The sequence below is a fragment of the Mizuhopecten yessoensis genome, unplaced genomic scaffold, assembly GCF_002113885.1.
Source record: "Mizuhopecten yessoensis strain PY_sf001 unplaced genomic scaffold, ASM211388v2 scaffold716225, whole genome shotgun sequence".
In the NCBI taxonomy this organism is placed as follows: domain Eukaryota; kingdom Metazoa; phylum Mollusca; class Bivalvia; order Pectinida; family Pectinidae; genus Mizuhopecten; species Mizuhopecten yessoensis.
This window is the reverse complement of record NW_018480010.1, coordinates 327095-346789: the sequence shown is the minus strand read 5'-3', so window position 1 is coordinate 346789 and position 19695 is coordinate 327095. Positions and strand designations below refer to the sequence as shown.

The 19695-nt window shown below is 34.9% G+C and overlaps 2 protein-coding genes across 4 annotated transcripts in view; one reads left to right on the top strand and one right to left on the bottom strand.

The window, feature by feature from the left end:
• LOC110442190 overlaps positions 1–5415 on the top strand; it is a 14156-nt gene extending 8741 nt beyond the window's left edge. The window contains exons 3-6 of the mRNA XM_021485680.1: positions 937–1007; positions 2379–2633; positions 3326–3433; positions 3956–5415. Of these exons, the coding sequence (XP_021341355.1) occupies positions 937–1007; positions 2379–2633; positions 3326–3433; positions 3956–4124 (603 nt within the window). The 3' untranslated portion in view covers positions 4125–5415. The remainder of the gene's footprint in view (positions 1–936; positions 1008–2378; positions 2634–3325; positions 3434–3955) is intronic.
• Positions 5416–8575: 3160 nt separating this feature from the next.
• LOC110442192 (retinoic acid receptor alpha-A-like) overlaps positions 8576–19695 on the bottom strand; it is a 39452-nt gene continuing 28332 nt past the window's right edge. For all 3 annotated transcript variants that reach the window (XM_021485682.1, XM_021485683.1, XM_021485684.1), the window contains 7 exons: positions 19259–19431; positions 18678–18819; positions 16282–16508; positions 15019–15207; positions 14103–14307; positions 13137–13295; positions 8576–11799 (listed from right to left, as the gene is read on the bottom strand). In XM_021485682.1, the coding sequence (XP_021341357.1) occupies positions 11699–11799; positions 13137–13295; positions 14103–14307; positions 15019–15207; positions 16282–16508; positions 18678–18819; positions 19259–19431 (1196 nt within the window). In that variant the 3' untranslated portion in view covers positions 8576–11698. The remainder of the gene's footprint in view (positions 11800–13136; positions 13296–14102; positions 14308–15018; positions 15208–16281; positions 16509–18677; positions 18820–19258; positions 19432–19695) is intronic.

Sequence of the window (19695 nt, the reverse complement as noted above, 5' to 3'; positions counted from 1 at the left end):
TTTTTTAATACAATTGACCCCTGTGACCTTGAATATAATTGAAGGTCATTCATTTGAACAAACTTGGTAGCCCTTCACCCAAGCATGCTACTGGCCAAATATCATCTCCCTGGGCATTTTGGTTATTGAGAAGAAGATGTTTAAAGTTTTTGACATATTTGACCCCTGTGACCTTGAAAATAGGTGAATGTCATTTATTTGAACAAGCTTTGTAGCCCTTCATCCAAGTTTGCTTCTGGCCAAATATTGACACCCTAGGCCTTTCGGTTATTAAGAAGAAGTCGTTTAAAGTAAAATATTGACGCCGGACGACGGACGGACAGACGGACGGACGGACGGACGGACAGACAGACGGACGGACGGACACCGCGCCACGGCAAAAGCTCACTTGGCACTTCGTGCCAGGTGAGCTAATAACAAAGAGTTAAGCATCTTTAACGACGTGTGTTTTAAGTTTGTTTACGCGTTCGGCGACAATTTTCCTCTTAAGTGAAATATGCAGATATCAAAATATAAAACAAGTGTCTTTTATGTTTTAGCGCTAACTATAGGAAAAGCATTATTTGCCTCATCCTCGATACTCCGGGGGTTACGCTCAGTTTCGTTCTCTGCACCCCTGGAATAATTGATAAGCAAAATTGAAGTTTCAGTGTGCGCCACCTTGTGGATGAGACAAGAAGACTAGTTGGATCATTTCATGAACATAAAAAGTATCTCGCGGTCACATAACGGTACAATTTACTAGCTTTGAAGTCAGGTGTCGCTCCTTTGCAATCTTCAAAGGATATGTGTCAAGCCTGCGATTGGTCAGTGTTTTTCCACCTGAGACCAATCAAATAGCTAGCCTTCATTGTGCTAAGACACTAAGATTTTAGCTGGTGTTATAGGAATATCATGAACTCCCTGACATATAACGAAGAATCTTATTTGTTTCAGCTGGTACTGGTAGTCTGTTTAGCAGTCGTTACACTTATTGTAATTGCGATTCTGATATGGAGGGAAAACAAGTAAGTTGTGTCTACAAATTAGCATTTATAATCATATAACACATAAAAAATGGAAATAATTACAATTTAAGGCTTGCAATAAAAACACCCACTTAGTTCACTAAGTGTTAGGGACATAGAAATGATAATGATCCACTAAATTCACTTATCATTACAAACATAGAAATTATAATACTCCACTAAAATCACTTATCATTACAAACATAGAAATTATAATGTTCCACTAAAATCACTTAGCATTACAAACATAGAAATTATAATGTTCCACTGAAATCACTTATCATTACAAACATAGAAATTATAATGATCCACTAAATTCACTTATCATTACAAACATAGAAATTATAATACTCCACTAAAATCACTTATCATTACAAACATAGAAATTATAATGTTCCACTAAAATCACTTAGCATTACAAACATAGAAATTATAATGTTCCACTGAAATCACTTATCATTACAAACATAGAAATTATAATGATCCACTAAATTCACTTATCATTACAAACATAGAAATTATAATATTCCACTAAAATCACTTATCATTACAAACATAGAAATTATAATGTTCCACTAAAATCACTTATCATTACAAACATAGAAATTATAATGTTCCACTAAAATCACTTATCATTACAAACATAGAAATTATAATGATCCACTAAAATCACTTATCATTACAAACATAGAAATTATAATATTCCACTAAAATCACTTATCATTACAAACATAGAAATTATAATGTTCCACTAAAATCACTTATCATTACAAACATAGAAATTATAATGTTCCACTGAAATCACTTATCATTACAAACATAGAAATTATAATGTTCCACTGAAATCACTTATCATTACAAACATAGAAATTATAATGTTCCACTAAAATCACTTAGCATCGCAAACATAGAAACTATAATACTCCACTAAATTAACGTAGCATCACAAACATAGAAATTATAATACTCCATTCAATTAAAGTAACTTAGTATAACTAAAAAGAACATGCTTGACAATAATTAAGGATTAAATATATTTTTCATGTTATGGAGATATAACACAAAAAAACGGAGTGTACTCTAAATAAACTGCGAATCGCTTAAATGTTTTTTCAAAACAACTCAATTCATCACAAGATGAAATACAACGTGAACAGCATGAAAACAAGCAAGTTTCAATCCTTATATTTCGAATAATACGTATTCCGTCTTTGCGTACTGCAGAGTTATCTTCTCTTGGGAGCAGGTGTTGATTGTTACGTCATTGGTTTGTGTGAGAAAATTACGTCGTTTTCTCAAAAATTGATGACGTTACTCTCACAAACAAGTGACGTAAAATTGAAAAATATGTTTTTTTCTTCTGATTCTCAGAGATGATAGACGCATCTCTAGAAATAACCTGAACAAATTCTACCCCGGGTATTTCCGAACAAAAGCAGAACAATTGGAATTCGCGAACAAATCAGTCATCTATGTCCCAGTCAAGGAAACCTTCACAAGCCCCCTGAGTTGCGGTTTGGAATGTCTCCCGAATGTTATCATATATAACAGTACCACAACACCGGGACCAGTAAATAGGGGGCGCAGATCGGCACCGGATATCACATACAACGGCTGCTGCCAGTCGTAAGTCCTTTATTGTATAAATGTTAAAATACTCAACTCTATTTCACAACAATGGTGAAACAAGTATTAGCAACTTGTATTGGTCAATCTTGTTGGCCCAGATGGTAGCGCGCATGGGTCTGTGTGTGGAAGGAAACCGGTGTTACAAGAGAAAGAAAAGTCACCGTTTATACAAAATTGGGTCCCCTTTGCCTAAGTATGATCCGTACGGAATTTAGTCGAAATCTACTCGACCGTTTAGGACAAGTAGTGTTTTAAAGGAAAAGTTGACGGACGGACGGACGACGGACGCTGCTGCATGGCATAAGCTCAGTTGCCCTTCGGGCAGGTGAGCTAAACATAAAAGAGTATTGGTTCATTTTTAATTGATAATAAATAAAGTTTGTATATCATAAACCCTGCCAATACTCCAAAGAAATCCGTATGGCCACCAAGGTAACGTCAAACCTCGGTGACTAAAATATTTACGAGCAAAGTCTACCATTTTGCATCACATTCGGTTGCACCTTTTATATTTGGTAATTGATACTGCATGACAAAATGGATTGCATTTCCCCATTCAGCTGTCTCGTATTTCTAGCATTCACGAAGTATGCAAGGAGTTGGTAAACATGTTATGTGTCCTTCTTGTAACTTGTTGGTACCGAACTGGACGTGCTTCATATCAGATTATATTTTGTTTCTGTTTTCAGGAACACCTTCTTCATCAGTCCAGTTTTCAAGATAAATTTGTTTGGCGTATCGCGCGAGTTTGTCTCACTACAGAACGCACGACAGTTTTTCCAGACCGGAAGTTGCCAGTAAGTCCTCTTGAAATCAAAACAATTTCAGAAAGCTAAACTCAGACGACAATATCAAAGTGGAAAATGCGAGCATTGTAAGATTATTTGAAATCATGTAAAAATAGATTCTTCAAATTATAAACCAGCAGCGATTGAGAGCGGTTGACAGTGACCCTGAAATGATGGTGGATGCCGGTTAAATAACGACATCAGAAAAATAATCCCTATTGTTATTAAATTATGATTGTTTCCTCCTAGTTTTGCTATATAAACCGTACATAAAGTGGGAACACACCAATATAACCCTTTTTCTGAAATTAGAGTTTCCCTTTTTCATTTATCCGTGATAACAGTGAAACATCGAATTCTTATTGAGTATCAAAGTTGTACTGAGTTTATATTATTTTACTTCAAGCTTAGTATATAACTGCTGATTGAACCAGAGAAATAATTAAAACCCTTTAAAACCGCGAACGAAACACGCGTTAAAGAGTTACACTTTCACTGTAGAAAGAATTCAAATTTGTTTTCCTATTCCAGATTTGCAATCGGCTGTACGGGTTGTACTTGTATGATGTCACAGGAGATTGACACCGCAGTTGTGTATAAACCAGGTGAGAATGGTGACACAGCTGATGACATAGACGATACAGAAATTGACACGTTCTACTTTGAGAAATGTTGTAAATGTATCAATGTTGGGACATAGATCTAATCAGATATTGAGGAATCCGGCCCAGTGTGTGAGGTTCCATCCCGAAAGGAAATAATTTATCAACGTTACTTCGATCAGCACATCCGCGATTATTAAGTTGGAATATATGAGGGGTGCGAGAAAATTTAGGCAAATCTTAACAAATGCCGCTTCGTTCGGAGTAAACGCCAACCCCTTCGCAGAACCTGGTTTTGCTCCCTTTTTCTATCCTTTTTCAAATAGTTCGTGATGATCGTCTGAATCGGCTTGACAACGTTATCAATTATCAACTATATTCGTCTCGTTGATTGTTTTCAGTCTGCATATCTAACTTAAATGATACACAATCTTCGCAAGATTTGGCAATACATATTGCAAATCACTTTGTTCCCAAAATAATGGAGACACGATATATAAATTAATCGCACCCCTTATCATCAGTACATTAATTGTCCTCGCATGATTTGATTATATATACACATTGCAAACCAGTTTGTTCACACAATTAATTCGTACCCGTTACCACATCCTCGATACTTCAGGGGTTGTGGTCACTTTTCGCTCTGTGCCTAGTGTACATGAAAAGGTCAGATTTGTCTTCTCGTCTCATATATAAGGTGGTACACACCGAGCTTTCAATTTTGCTTTGAAATATCAGTGTGCAGAGAGCGTAACGAGTATCTAGGATGCCGTTACCATAACAAAAATGTTTTCGCAAGATTTGACTATATATATATATGCATAATTAGAATGCAGAATCAGGAAATACCCTTAGACTGATATTCGCTCATCTTACCATAATATTATAATGGTAAAATGTAAGAGATATCCAACTGGACAATTACGAAAATCAAAGTAAAATAATTTTGTGACCCAGTTTTTTTCTCTCTCGTGCTTAAACTTTGATTTCCGATTTCATCCTAGTGGTACGCCTAGTAAGTCAGTGAAGCTGAAAGTTGATGTGTAATAAAAACAAGCGAAAGATACATTTTTTTTATTTCATAACTTTGTTTATTTCAAATAAATCCACTACAGTAATAATGGCATTACTATATACAGAGAAACAGGCTGTAGTGCCGCACGACTCCCCGTAACTAATTTGTCTACATGCATAAACGTTTGAATTCGACACATCCCATTCCTGACGGACTGTAGACAAAAATAACGATGTCGATCTCGTCATAAACGGGTGTAGTTACACAGAGCAGTTACAACCAGTACTGTGATACTATTACCACCGGTCTTAGTACCAAACATCGAAGTAGTATAGCGACGACTGTGATATGATAGCGTTTTCAACCTATCCCGCAGAGAAGCAGGGGCACAAGGAACAATGAGAGAAGTTTTGAAATGTGACCAGGCTTATCTAGTTGTGCAGTTACATGATGATCAGTAAGAGAGTTACTGCCGAAATCGTCAAGCTGTGATGTTTTTATGCATTACTGGGTAAGTGTTTTACAGTAACAAGAATCAATTTAACTCATTCACCCCTAAAATTTCATAATGAACTATTCCAACCTTTGAATTGGAAGAGTACAAATGTGCCTCCAGGGGTAAACGGGTTTAGGAACTTAACCAGGTGAATCTACGGAAAGATAGTACTTGCTTCCTAACTATGACCAGTTTCATATGAATTTATCTTTGGTGCAGGAAATGTGGGTTAATGTATCTCTGGGCCAAGGATATTAAATTCAGGATCAATGAAAGGCGAGGTCCTGCTTGGACCGGATATTAAAAGGACGAGTTAATATTGTTTTCCCTGAGACATGAACGTAATGCTTTTCGACATAAAATTCATGGTAAATGGCTGGCATGGAACAACTTACCCAACTTAATCAATACTATCCCGAGTGTACTCTGGCCCTGACACCAGACTTAGACATTTTGACAGATAGATGTCTGGTGTGGGGAAACTCGGTCTAAATAAATACCTCATTCGTTTTTTTCTGATAAAGATTGTATGCTACCTTATAGTTTCACATTATACCTACACAATATAACTGTTCGTATTATCTCCATGTGAGACTGCACTTCTTAAATTTGTGTCATTTTACTTCTTAAAAGTTTAAAGTTTTACCTTTGATTTCGTATAAGAATTGTCTCCTTTCAAACTTAACATTCTATGAATTATATTAGTAACCTCCCTTTACAAGCGTTACGTTATATCTTCTGTAAGCTCGCACGTATGCCAGTTATCTCCCTTTACACGATATACCTCTGTACTTTGTGCAAGAGTTATTTCCCTTACATTTAATCCCTTTCATATCATAAATGTACAAATTGTTTAAGAATCATCCCTATCAAAATCGGTGAATTTGCACTCTCTTTTGAATACATTCACGACAGTGGTATGATATCTATGATATATAGAAGTGCTGCAATCAATGGGTTGTTGAAATGATTTTAAAATGATAACTTTTGACTTTATGAGGTGTTAGCATCACTATACAACACATGAACTCATTCTGATACTTAGAGACGTATAAAGTAGTATATACGTCTCTGCCATACTTGAACCACCAAATGGGATATAGCTTATACAGGAAGGTATGTTCACAATCAAGCTACCATGTTCCAGCCCTTGACAAATAGAGGATATAAATTCTGTCAATCTTACACATCCTCTTATGAAATTTACCTAACTTACATTAACATACCGTGTAATCCATATCTGTTTCTAATCTGATCTGATTTTAGTACATTTCGTGGTAAAAATATGTACATTTCAAGTTATTTTCATACTTTCATTCCTATAAAAAGACTTGCTATCTGATAATCTTCACATAACAGTGAACATAGACTTCAGCTTTTAAAGTTATAATCCAGTGTCCTATTTCTACATTGTATAAGCATATAACATGTTACCTTTTCATAAACTGACATTTTTGGTCTGATGTGAAGATTTCATTTTTCAATGATCTCAGATTTTCCTTTTTCTGATGGAAATCAGCTTAGAAATATTAATTATTGATGTTTTGTTTGATGTTTGGTCTAATATGAATGAGCTAACACCGGAGAATTTGTAACAACTTGTAACATTAAAATGATAGATTTTCACTGTGTAACAAATTTCACACTTGTCACGGTTTTTGTACTCAAAATCAACAACGCTCCATAGTTTTCCTTCAGGAATTCTATCTATTGATTGTTTTTATGGATTTCTGTTGGTATTTTTATAACATCTTTTTCTCAAAACTTATAATATATTTTTGATGAACCTTACACTATAAGGTTTTTCATGGCTACTACTATGGACTTTGACGCACAACATTTTGAGGCATTTTTAACTTGAAGCCTTGACCTCTGTGCTGATAATTCAATATCAAATATACCACATATATCTATTAATAACAACAACTTAATGTAATATTTTTAAATTTCGTTTTTAGATTTGACAATAATCAATATATTGACTAAGTTCAAATATAGCCAACTTTGAAATTAATTATTTCAGGAAAACAAATATTTTTACCTGACTTCAAACTTTCAACTATAGTGTCCATTGAAATTTCCTGTAAATTCCTGTGACCCATTAATACAAGGTCATTCTGAGGTCATTTAAGTTCATCCATGTTTCTTGCATACAGTACGACCTTCACCGGATACATTGTATACACTACACTGGGCAACACAGTACAAAGGAAAAAAGTACATCAGATCTATATACATGGCCTGATGGCATTAATCACAAAACAGCAGTATAAATATGAATGATATGCAAAACACATCTCATTTTTAGTATGAATATGCATGAGATGCAAATGCATACCTCACTGTCAGTATGAATATGCATAATGAGATGTATCAATGTACATCCCATTCCCAGCATAATTATGTTTAATATTTAATTCTAACTTCATCTCCAACACAAAATTTGGGATATACTGTTAGCCATATTTCCAGGAGAGGACAAAATGGCGGCCATATTGTCAGTCAAGGTGTGGAAGATAATTTGACGTTGCTACGGCAACAAAACATCAACAATGATATATGTTGGCATGGCAACAGGTCGCCAACACTGATACCTGACAGTGCCATGGAAAACTCGCAAGAGTATGATTTTTTGATGATTAATGATGGTTTGAACAATTAGCAGTTGAATGTTTTTTATCACATTTTCACAACATGACACTCCTACAATCTAGTGATTTCACCAACGGTTATGTGATCCATGGACCCTGACAGCCCTAACCACCTGAGATACGACATTGGATTAATAAGGTGAAGGTTTTATAAACATTAGAATTATATATAACAGATCATGTCCTGAGCAGTCACAATATCACTATACTTTATACAACAGTCAAACCTTCTAATGTTGACCTTTTACAGTCGAAGGCATATATTCCGTCTTTGCATATTGCAGAGTTATCTTCCCTTGTGAGCAGGTGTTGATTGTTACGTCATTGGTTTGTGTGAGAAAATTACGTCGTTTTCTCAAAAATCGATGACGCTACTCTCACAAACAAATGACGTAACAATCAATACCTGCTCACAAGTGCAGATAACTCTGCAATACGAAAAGACGGAATAGTCCAATACCTGACTGTTTTGAACAGTTGAAAATAGTTAACCCTTGAAATATTTACCTTGAAAAATAAACAAGAAAAAATCCTTGTCATACACACGACGGCTACAAATTTTTAAACTTAAATATTTTGAAAACCAATGTTTCCACTACAAAGATCCAGTTCACGTAACTGGGCAGTAGTATTCCTGTTTACATATTTACATCGACGTCAACATTTTCTGATACAAATCAAACAGTATGTATTCATCAACAGTGTCTCACAAATCGTTTTTACTCTCTCATGTCATCACAAGAAACACAAACACGCTATCCCTGAATGTTGGTATATAATGAAAACATCTTTAAAATTGAACCTTTAAAAAGGTAAAAACAGTCTTGTGATCCATCTTGACCAATATATCAATGTTTTCATTCATTCCCACAAATGTTATTGGTAATATTCAAACTAAGATTGTAGGCATTTCTGAATTGAAATTCCCCCCAAAATACAATTAATACATGCAATCACAAAGACACTTGAATAAAACATCAGTAAACTAACAGTATTTCATAATGAGCACATTGGTTTGAAATAGTAACTTAACATATTTTGCATTTGGGTAATTTTAAATTACCTTTCATGTTCCAATCCAAGTCTATTTGGATGTAATATGTTTTTGTTTAAAAAAAAAATAATAAGATGCCAATGTACATTTTAAATTCAAAGAAAATTCATGAAAAACAATCTGGAAATATTACTAACAACAGATGTAACCTTACGTAACAAACAAAAAACACCAATAAGATATGCTTTTAAATAACAACGATATATTTGCCAAGAGGGATCCGTTTAAATACAAGACACTGCATAAAACAGGAAATGTCATTTAGTAAATTATACAAATGGCTTCATTTATGATATATATATACAATTATAGTACATGATTGAAATATAAGAATCACTTTTGAGTTCTTCTGAGGTAGAATGTGTTCTTACAAATAATATCAAAACGTATAACTTTAGGGCGATACAGTCTTATTGCACAAAACATCAGAACGGACAAGAAAAGGAGGTACCGTATTTCTATATATAAACAACCCCTCCCGAATACTTCAGAGGATATTTCACAGGTTCTTATGGAAAACCATCTATGTTTCATGAGTACGGTAGAATACTTATAAGTTTGATAAGAGTGAATGTTATCTTGTTCAGTGGAAAAATAGTGAAGTTTTCTATGTATAACATTTTGAAGCATGAAGATCAGAACATTACTGCATTTAGCCCTTTAACCACTGTAGACCATAATGGACCCATCTCAATAAATGTATGGTAGAGTCCACTAAAATTACCTAGGGATGAAAGGGTTAGTTTATAGGCTGGTATGGGAATCAGTTTTGTAATATCCAGCACGATGTTCTGAAAATGTCATTTTTATTTTACTCAGTCTAAACTTATCGTCTGTCAAATATAGCAACTAGAACCTACATGAAAAGTCTTATAAACATTGTTTGTTCAGAATGTATATCTATGTTATAGAAACAACACAACTTGAAACACTTTCACGACCAAGAATGTGGCTTTTCTGACAGTTACCACTTATAATGTCATAACCTAACAGTGTGTTTAAGTTACTTTTTTTTTGTAACAATATCCAACTGCATCTTTAAAGTCCAACTTCTGGTTCAAAAATACACTATTTTGATGCCCTAATATAGCTTTATGTTAAAGTTAAACTTTTTTTAACAATATCCAACTGCATGTTCAAAGTGTGTATTAATCTTTTTTGATGATTCTATCCATCAACCATTTTAAAGTTACATTTCTGGTATGTACCACTGTCCAACAACTGGCTCAGAGTTACACTTTTCACCAGTCCAACTACTGGCTCAAAGTTACACCTTTTCACCACTGTTCCACTATTGGCTAAAAGTTACACTTTTCATCACTGTTCAACTACTGGCTCAAAGTTACACTTTACACCACTGTCCACTACTGGCTCAAAGTTACACTTTACACCACTAGCTGGTCCACTACTTGCTCAAAGGTACACTTTTCATCACTGTCAAACTACTGGCTCAAAGTTACACTTTTCACCACTACACAACTACTGGTTTAAAGTCAAACTTTCCCTATTAATTCAAGTAAATATGTCAGTAACGTTCTTTTTTTAAAGTGACCATTTTCCCACCAGAAAACGTTTCCCTAGAGTGTAACTAAGTCTCCCTTGAACTCTCATCATAATGCTTTACAAGCAATATAATGACACAATCAATGGCACGAACATAATGCTACATTTTACTTTACACTTATTTGTTAGTTCAGTAAGAGTTAGCTCCCTTAGAAAAATTTTGATTAACATTTCTAGTAATAAGTCCACCTAAAACAAATCAAATCCTTCATTCTGTTACTTTGAGGTCAAGTTCTGTCGACCTTTTCCTTTACCCAATCAGTATGCTGCTTTTGAAAATGATAAGTATCGAAAAAATTGTGTATATAATACAAGCATCATAGTACATACTGTGTATATAATACCAAGCAACATAGTACATACTGTGTATATAATACCAAGCAACATAGTACTAAGTCACCAGAATGCACTTAATGACCCTACTGCAGTGCTGCAGGATCTAACACAATAACTGGAACGGAGAGAAGGATTTGATATGAATCAGATTGATAATAATTCAGAGTTAACTTGAGCATTATGCTGGCTTTATATGTATAAATCAAGTGTTAGTAGATTAGTATGTTTCCTGAATCCATTTTTATCAGGCACATTTCACAAACTTCAAAGTGTATTTATAACACTTTTAGAAACAATGAGGAATCATCTAACCTTGAAGCTTCGTCAGTGTCAAGTGATGTTTTAAAACATCATTTCCTTTTGTCCTTTAGAACTCAGCTTCATATAGAATAAATATTTTTGTGTTTCATATCCAAGACTTTGCAGAAAAATAGTACCAGTTTCAACACACAATTCATCACCATGAAAAGTAGAGTTTGTGTAACAAAAAACATCCTGGATTAAGACCATATCACCGTATATTTAATTTAGGTATGATATCCCTGGTGTAAACATCAAGGCAAGCAGACATTCTCTGATCTGTCTAACATCTCAATGATCAAGGGAGGTAATTCGTCCGGCATTTCTAATCTCAGATGAAGCACCCTTTCTGCTCCTGTAATAAATTTAAAAAAATATATATATATTTTTATCAACAATAGTAAACTGATAATTTGTGAGATTTATATTTTATTTATGAAATATGTAACTAATATAATTATTGAATGAAAAAGAAAAAATTCAAGTCAACCATGACATGTCATATATTCTTCCAGGTCAGCGCAGTCTTTACTAACTTTACGTTACTAACTTACTAAAACCCCAGGACTGATATTTGGCTGTAATCTACCAACTAAATCTTCTTTCGCAAAGCTAAACAAAACCCTTAGGTGCAAAGTTAGGCAATTAGGCATTTCTGTAAAACACCTCCTCTAAAAGAGGGTGGTGTAATGTTAAACACAGAAATTCCATTACCAGATACAGAGGTTTCAATGTGAATTTTGAAGGAAAAGGTTGTGAGCTTGAGAGTAAATAAAAGGGGTGTCACAATATGCGACGAGTGTATCACGATATATTGCAATACAGAATGAATATATTGCGATACGTATCCCGATATATTGTCATTGGAAGGAAGTGCACAATTATATAATAAGTTGTTGTCAGAATGTTATCAAATTTAATCATATATAATATGGATTACATAGATTCAAGATTTTTGTCAAAACAACCATTGATTACAAAATTTGAACTTTTAAAAGCCTGCTTTATGCTTATTGGCATATCTATTAGAATTTGAAGTAATTTGCAAAAATATGCTTTTGAAAAATATTGCGATATAGCAATATCTCATCTCTGTATTGTGGTACAATATGATATACTCGCGTATTGCGATATACCTGTTTTCCTATATATTGGGGCAGCCCTAGTTGATATTAATAATTAGTGGTTGTTAAAGGTAGTCTCAAAGCAGTTCACAAATTATTATCCGTGGTTTTTGGGCCTTTACAACCAAACCAATATCTTTCTCAACTCCCTGAGGAGCATACAGTCCATGCTGCCATTAAGGCACTCACAGCTAGCATTCAACAATTCTAGCACTGCCCAATCACATACTCATTTACAGCTGAGTAGACTGGAACAAGCAGAGTAAAGCATCTTGTTCAAGGATACAACAGAGTGCCATATGACTGGATTCGAACCCGCAACCCTTTAATCAAAAGCCCAGTGTCCTATCACTAGACTACCATGCCTGAGTTGAATGCAGAATGTTAAATGTATGACTCTGTTTGGCAAAATGATGAAAACAATTGGCATGTTTAAACAAGGTTAGTTTAATGAGCTTGTTCAAGGCTTATAGCTGGCAGTATATGTAGTAGAGTCATATAAGTATATTGTAGTTGGACTGTTTGGTGAAACCCATTCTACTCTTTGCTTTCACACCAAGCCATGTACCTTTCACACTGATGCTGCGCAGGTCCGTCACCTTCATTAACATCTTGGCCCATGTAATTGGTTGATCTTTCCGCCTCGTCCGGATGTAATGTTTCAAGGCCTCGAGAATAGGTTCCTGCATTTCTTCAATTTTCTGTGGATTTTCTAAACCGGATCGATCTGAAAGGATGAAATATCGATACAAATACCACTGCTGCAGATAATACCCATGTTTTCGAAGATTTCATTCAGGACAGAGTGTTCATAGGACTGTCTGTGCAGTGTAAAAAATACCATTTCTCCAGTGAATATTGCTCAAATGTTAGATTCAATTATTACTCAAATGTTTGATTCAATTAACAAAATTCCAATATGAAAGAATAACTGATCCTTTAAGTTACGGAAAGTAGACGTTAAACAAAACTGAACTTCTCAGTTGGCGCCACACTCGTCATTTATTGTAAGGAGGTTAACGCCGGTTGAAAAGTTCCGTTATCGGGCGAACCATTTTACTTCTGTACACACAATAAATTTGACATTTGTCATAAAAGTCATTATTTCTCATTGGTTTACATTTGCTGTATGTGTTATATGGATCAGGTGTGAGTGCATGGAACATATATGGACAAAGGTGCAAATTTTAGCACAGAATTGATAAAACTATTGCTCAACAATATGGAAGGAGGTTGGTGAAATTTGATAAAATTATTGTTCAACAATATGGAAGGAGGTTGGTGAAATTTGATAAAATTATTGCTCAACAATATTGAAGGAGGTTGGTGAAATTTGATAAAATCATTGCTCAACAATATGGAAGGAGGTTGGTGAAATTTGATAAAACTATTGCTCAACAATATGGAAGGAGGTAGGTGAAATTTGATAACATTATTGGCTGAACAAAACCAGAGCAATACTTTGTTGATACCATTCTACTCCTTGAACAAGTGACATTTGACACAGCGAACTCGACGTCGTCCAGTGACCTACCTCCACTTATTAAACACACAGCTGATAACACGGCGAATTCCATGTCATCAATTTCCAACATTTTGAGAGAGGAAGCAAATTTAAATATTGTCTCTGTTAGTGATCCAAAACCTCCATTTTGTAACTGATCGCGGTCGAGAGTAAGTCCGCCACTAAACATCATCACATCCTGGTCGAGGTTGTACCGGGAACATAATCGTAATATCTGCAGAAAATCAGCACAAGAAAATTACTACTGGGCTTGTAAAACAAATCAAAATTATTTTTTTTAAATTCAATTTTAAAAACAATTGAGAAACAAAACATTTTGATTGCAGCTCATAATGGCTAATCAATTTCAAAAAGGGTCAGTTTTGTCTATAAGGCAAAACTGAACTTTTTGTTCAATTTAAAGTTTATTTGAAGAATCTGATTTGGAAGAACCTTTAATATCTGTTTTCTGTAAAAGACATAAAATAAATAAGATAGTTTCCCCTTTAATGCCATATATATTTACAAGTGAAACAGAACACTTCAGTATTTTCAAGAGTGTGCTAGCACAAGTGTAATACATATATATGATATTATATAAATGTATGTTCTAGAAGAGGAGACGGTCAAATATTCAGCTTTTTTTATTTTTTTTTAAACTTTGAAATGAAGCTGGTTACCCTGAAACAAACAATCTCTTTTCACTGTTGGAAAGGAGCCCAGTCTCAGACTTCTAATACACCTTAACCGAAGCCTATGCCAAACAAGTATAATTTAAGCATTCTGATTGGGTCCTATATTCATTAGTTTTGTATTCTCTATTTCATTATAGTTTAAATCTTGAGTAAGTCTTCCTGCAATGCAAATAACAATTTTAATGAAAAATTACTGATATTTCACTGGCAAAAATGCAGGAGAAGAGCATCATTTCACATTCACAACTTACCATTATTTCTAAACAGGCTGCCTTTAGTAACGTAATTTGATCGGACGAGGAAAGGGAGGTAAATCCAGAAATCTTTTTTGCGAATTCCACTATTTTAATAATCCCTTTGGATGAAAGTTCAGTCACACGTTCCCATAACATTAATTTCACAGTTTGCTCTTTGTCGTCGTCGTCCTTATTATCCTGTTGCTAAAGTAAATAAAAAGATTAAAAAAATTAGCAATAAAACACCAAATTATTTCATTCCCATAAATTGTACATGATTATCATGAAACTGTGAACCAATTTACTCAACAAAATTATATTAAGAAACTTTGAATCAAATCAGTATCAAATGTAGTTCTGATCCTTAAGATTTTCACAATACAGTTAAAATAAATAAAAATAAAGATGGAAGATTATTTGATGTGTGGACAATTAAAGATTCTTTGCATCAAATGATTGTAACAGCTTTTTTGAAAGAAAAAGAAAGAAAATGTGTTTCTTGTATGGGTAGGATTAACAGGGAGCACTAAACTAAACTAAACCAATTAACTTTTCCTGTCACACTTATTTCTCGATGGAATGAGAGAAAGGTGGAATTTTAAACATATTTTTCATTTTAATCTCATCTTGTCTAATACTTTGCATGCAATGGTTTTTTTTGGAACATTCATGTAACAAATTGTCATATTTAGAACCCTTCTGATGTATCTTTGTATTAAAATGTTTAGAAATAATAATATGTAAAAAGAAAATACAACATTTTTACGTAAACATTTCAGCAAAGTTGAACAATTTTTTGGGGCGCTTTGAAATTTGGAAAACCTAGGCCTCTGAGTCAATGTGCACTGCACTTTTCTAATTATTTTATATACTTATTCTGTATAGGAATCGCTTCAATTGGTACACATTCAAAATCATCATTAACCCGTTCACCCCCATGAAACTTAGAAGACTCTACCATGCTTTGAACTGGATGAGTCCATTATGATCTACAGTGGTGAAATTGTTACCAAAAAAATAAAAAATGGTGGCTATATCTTCAAGCCTCAACACTTAAAACCTCATGCAAATTGGCACCACAACATAATGAACTGGTCATGCATAGGAATTTTCATGGACATCCGTCCAGAAGCTTAGGAGTTGACAAACTTTTTCTACAAACGGACAGATGAAAAATTCCAGTTTACCCCCTCCTAATTTTGTTTGAGGGGAAATCAAACATCACAACAAGAGGGCCGACTTCATGCACAAAACTTTAGTTGACATGTCACGCCCTACCTGTTCCCCTTTAATTTGTTTCTCCTCCGAACTGTCCAACACTGGATTCGTACTCACGGGGGACAAGACTTCCTCCTCTATATTTGGAAATGTGGAATTGTGAGCATCGAGTATTTCCTGTAGAATACCCATATCATCGTCCGTTACTTCTTCTGTTGAGCATGCTGTATCTGTACCATCAATTTCGACTTTCATTTTCTTTTTCTTGTTTCGATCGTTCCTTACAGCTGTTGAAAAAATAAAATCCAAAATGAAGTATTTCAGCATTGGGTATCGGATAACAGTCAAAATCTCATACATATTTTATAACAGGAAGGTAACTATACTTGATCCAAGGCAATCAAAACAAAATCTCTGTAATTAACATTTTAGAATTGCAAAATATTTTACTGTGTTTTTTATTATAGAATTTCATATCCAAAATATTAACTTGGTAGTTATCCTTTCATAAATTGCTATTTCCCACAATGCATTGTAGGTTTTATTACTCATGGTCTATAACGTATTCATTTCAGTGTGAAAACGAACTCCACAGTGTGGCATCTCATCGAAGCTTGTAGATATCATCTAAGAATTAACTGAAACTCATTTAAATGGATATAAATCATAAATATGTGGGTATCCTCAAAATATTATCCTCTCAATATTACTTTGTCAAATTTCAAAAGAAAATGTATTGAATTCCTGGGTGATGTTTTTAGCTATGATTCTCTTGTTTAACACTGCCATCTGGCACAGTAAATATGAACGTATACCTCGTGAATGTGAAACTATATGCTAAATAAGATATAACTTCCATTGTTTGTGGGCCCTTGTACCAATAAACAAATGGTCTTATACTTATTCATCTGAAACTAATTAAGTTTTCTATGGTTATATACGCCTTGTCAATACGGCAAATTTATTTTGTAGGTTTTACACAGGTAATGCCATTTTCTGTATCCAGGGGTTCATTCACTTTCTCTCTCTACAGCCCTGGAATATGCCATAGCAAAATCGAAGGCTCAATGTGCAGCACCTTGAGAATGAGACAGGAAGACTAGTTTGGTCCTTTGATGTACATCAAAAGAATCTCGCGGTCATGTAACAGTAAAAATTAACAGGCTTTGAAGTCACTCCTTTGTAATCTTCAAAGGACAAGTATCAGCCTAGTGATTGGTCAGTTTTTTTTACATGGCACCAATCAAATAGCTAGTCGCGTGCCTACTTTTTTGGTACGACATAAACCAGAGGTGTAGAGAGCGAAAGTGAGCGTATAGCCCTGGATATTGAGGATGAGGTAATGCAAGCTTATATCACCTTTCTGAATTCATATATAATGTAAGTTGAAATACGTACAGGTAATATAAGCTCGTATCACCGGGATAAAAACCTGTATACCAAATAGATACAAGAGGCCCATGGGCCTTAACGGTCACCTGATATATTTATACAGAGAGTTGATTTTGTTTTTAACATGAACAGAAATATTATTCAAAGTGACAAAAAACAATAAAACCACCTTACTCAATATCTAGCATACAGATTTCAGACTAAAAAGGATTTGAAACTAGCACCTCTGATTCTTAACAAGGAAAATGAAGAAATTTTAGCACACTGACTCCTTTGAGCCCCACCCTACAGCCCTTGGGGGTAGGGCTGGCTCAAAATTTTCAAAGTATCAAACTGTCAATTNTGAGACCCCAGGGTCAAGAAATTCACAATTTCGGTAAAGCACCTTAAGACCCTTCCATCTATGAAGAGTATTTGATTCTACCATATCTGGGTCTTGAGAAGAAGATTTTTGAAATTTCAGTCAATTCAACCCTTTTTGGCCCCACCCATCAGCCCCTGGGGGTCAGTCAGGGCTCATAGGTGCATACTATCAAACTGCTACCTAATACTGATAATGCTAACCCAGATTGAATTACTTCCAATGGAAATTAAACAAATATTGGTCCAAAATGTGATTTCCCTATATAAACTATAGTAAAGTTTACCCCCTCCCCAGGGGGAAACGTGAGACCCAAGGGTCATGAAATTTACAATTTTGGTAAAGCACCTTAAGACCCTTCCATCTATGAAGAGTATTTGATTCTACCATATCTGGGTCTTGAGAAGAAGATTTTTGAAATATTAGTCAATTTGACCCTTTTTGGCCCCGCCCCTCAGGCCCCTGGGGGCTTAGGACTAAACCGGCATCTATTTTTGTTGACCTTTGTCCATGGAAGGTCCCAGTGAAATTTCATTGAAATTGGTTCAGGGGTTTTGGAGAAGAAGTCGAAAATGTAATTGTTTACGGACGGACGACGGACGACGACGGACAAAAGGCGATCGCAATAGGTCACTTGAGACTTTGTCTCAGGTAACCTAAAAATAGAGATCCGTCAATAGAGAGTAATGGCTATAGTTCTTGCCTTCTTTCGACATTCCTGAGGCGAAACACTTTTGAAGCCGGCAGTATTGACAGCGATTCCGTGTCACTTTGTTGATGGGGCAGTTTTTATCCTTGTGGCAAGTATATTGCATATTTTTTTGTACGCTACGACGGAAAAATCCCTGTAAAGATGAGATCAGAGAGTGAGACATACAAATTCAGAATTGTTTCAGTAAATTGAAATGATGGAGATTTGGAAATTTAAATATCTTGTTTACAGATATCAAGTGACTTTACACACAATGATTTCGACGTTACTTTTATTGAAAAAAAGACAATTATTTCAACACTCAAAAGGGAGCTTACTCTTATTGAAAATACGCATATTTCAACACTAAGAAGGGAGACTATAAGCATATATGTTGCCGCCCTCGACAGACAATATTTCAACACTAAGAAGGGAGATTACTCTGACTGAAAATAAGCATCTACCTTGCAGCCCTCAACAGAAAATCATTTCAACACTAAGAAGAAGACTATAAGCATATACGTTGCCGCCCTCGACAGACAATATTTCAACACTAAGAAGGGAGATAACTCTGACTGAAAACAAGCATCTACCTTGCAGCCCTCACAGGAGCTGACTCCATAGTGATACCCTGAGGATTTGTCGCTACACACGACACATGGTTTGTACATCCTAGGAGGCGGGGGTGGCGACGGGGACAGACTCGTTGTGGACATGTTGCTAGGACTCTGCATCTCTCCATACATCCCCACCGCATCAAACATGGCTGAAACACAAAAATACATTTTGACAAATCATATCACTCACCACATATCTTTTCCATTTAATTAAATTTACCTGGTAAGAGCATAACTGGTACTGACTTTCTGATCAGAAATTAAATCATGTCATATTATGTTTACCAGTCGACTTTCTTTTTAATCAATCATAACCTCCCTTTATATATCCTTTTTGAAGAATCACGTTTTCTATCGCCTACTTATTTCAGCCCCTCTGTTGTCTTCATGTGTGTTTTCTCTTCAGATATTTC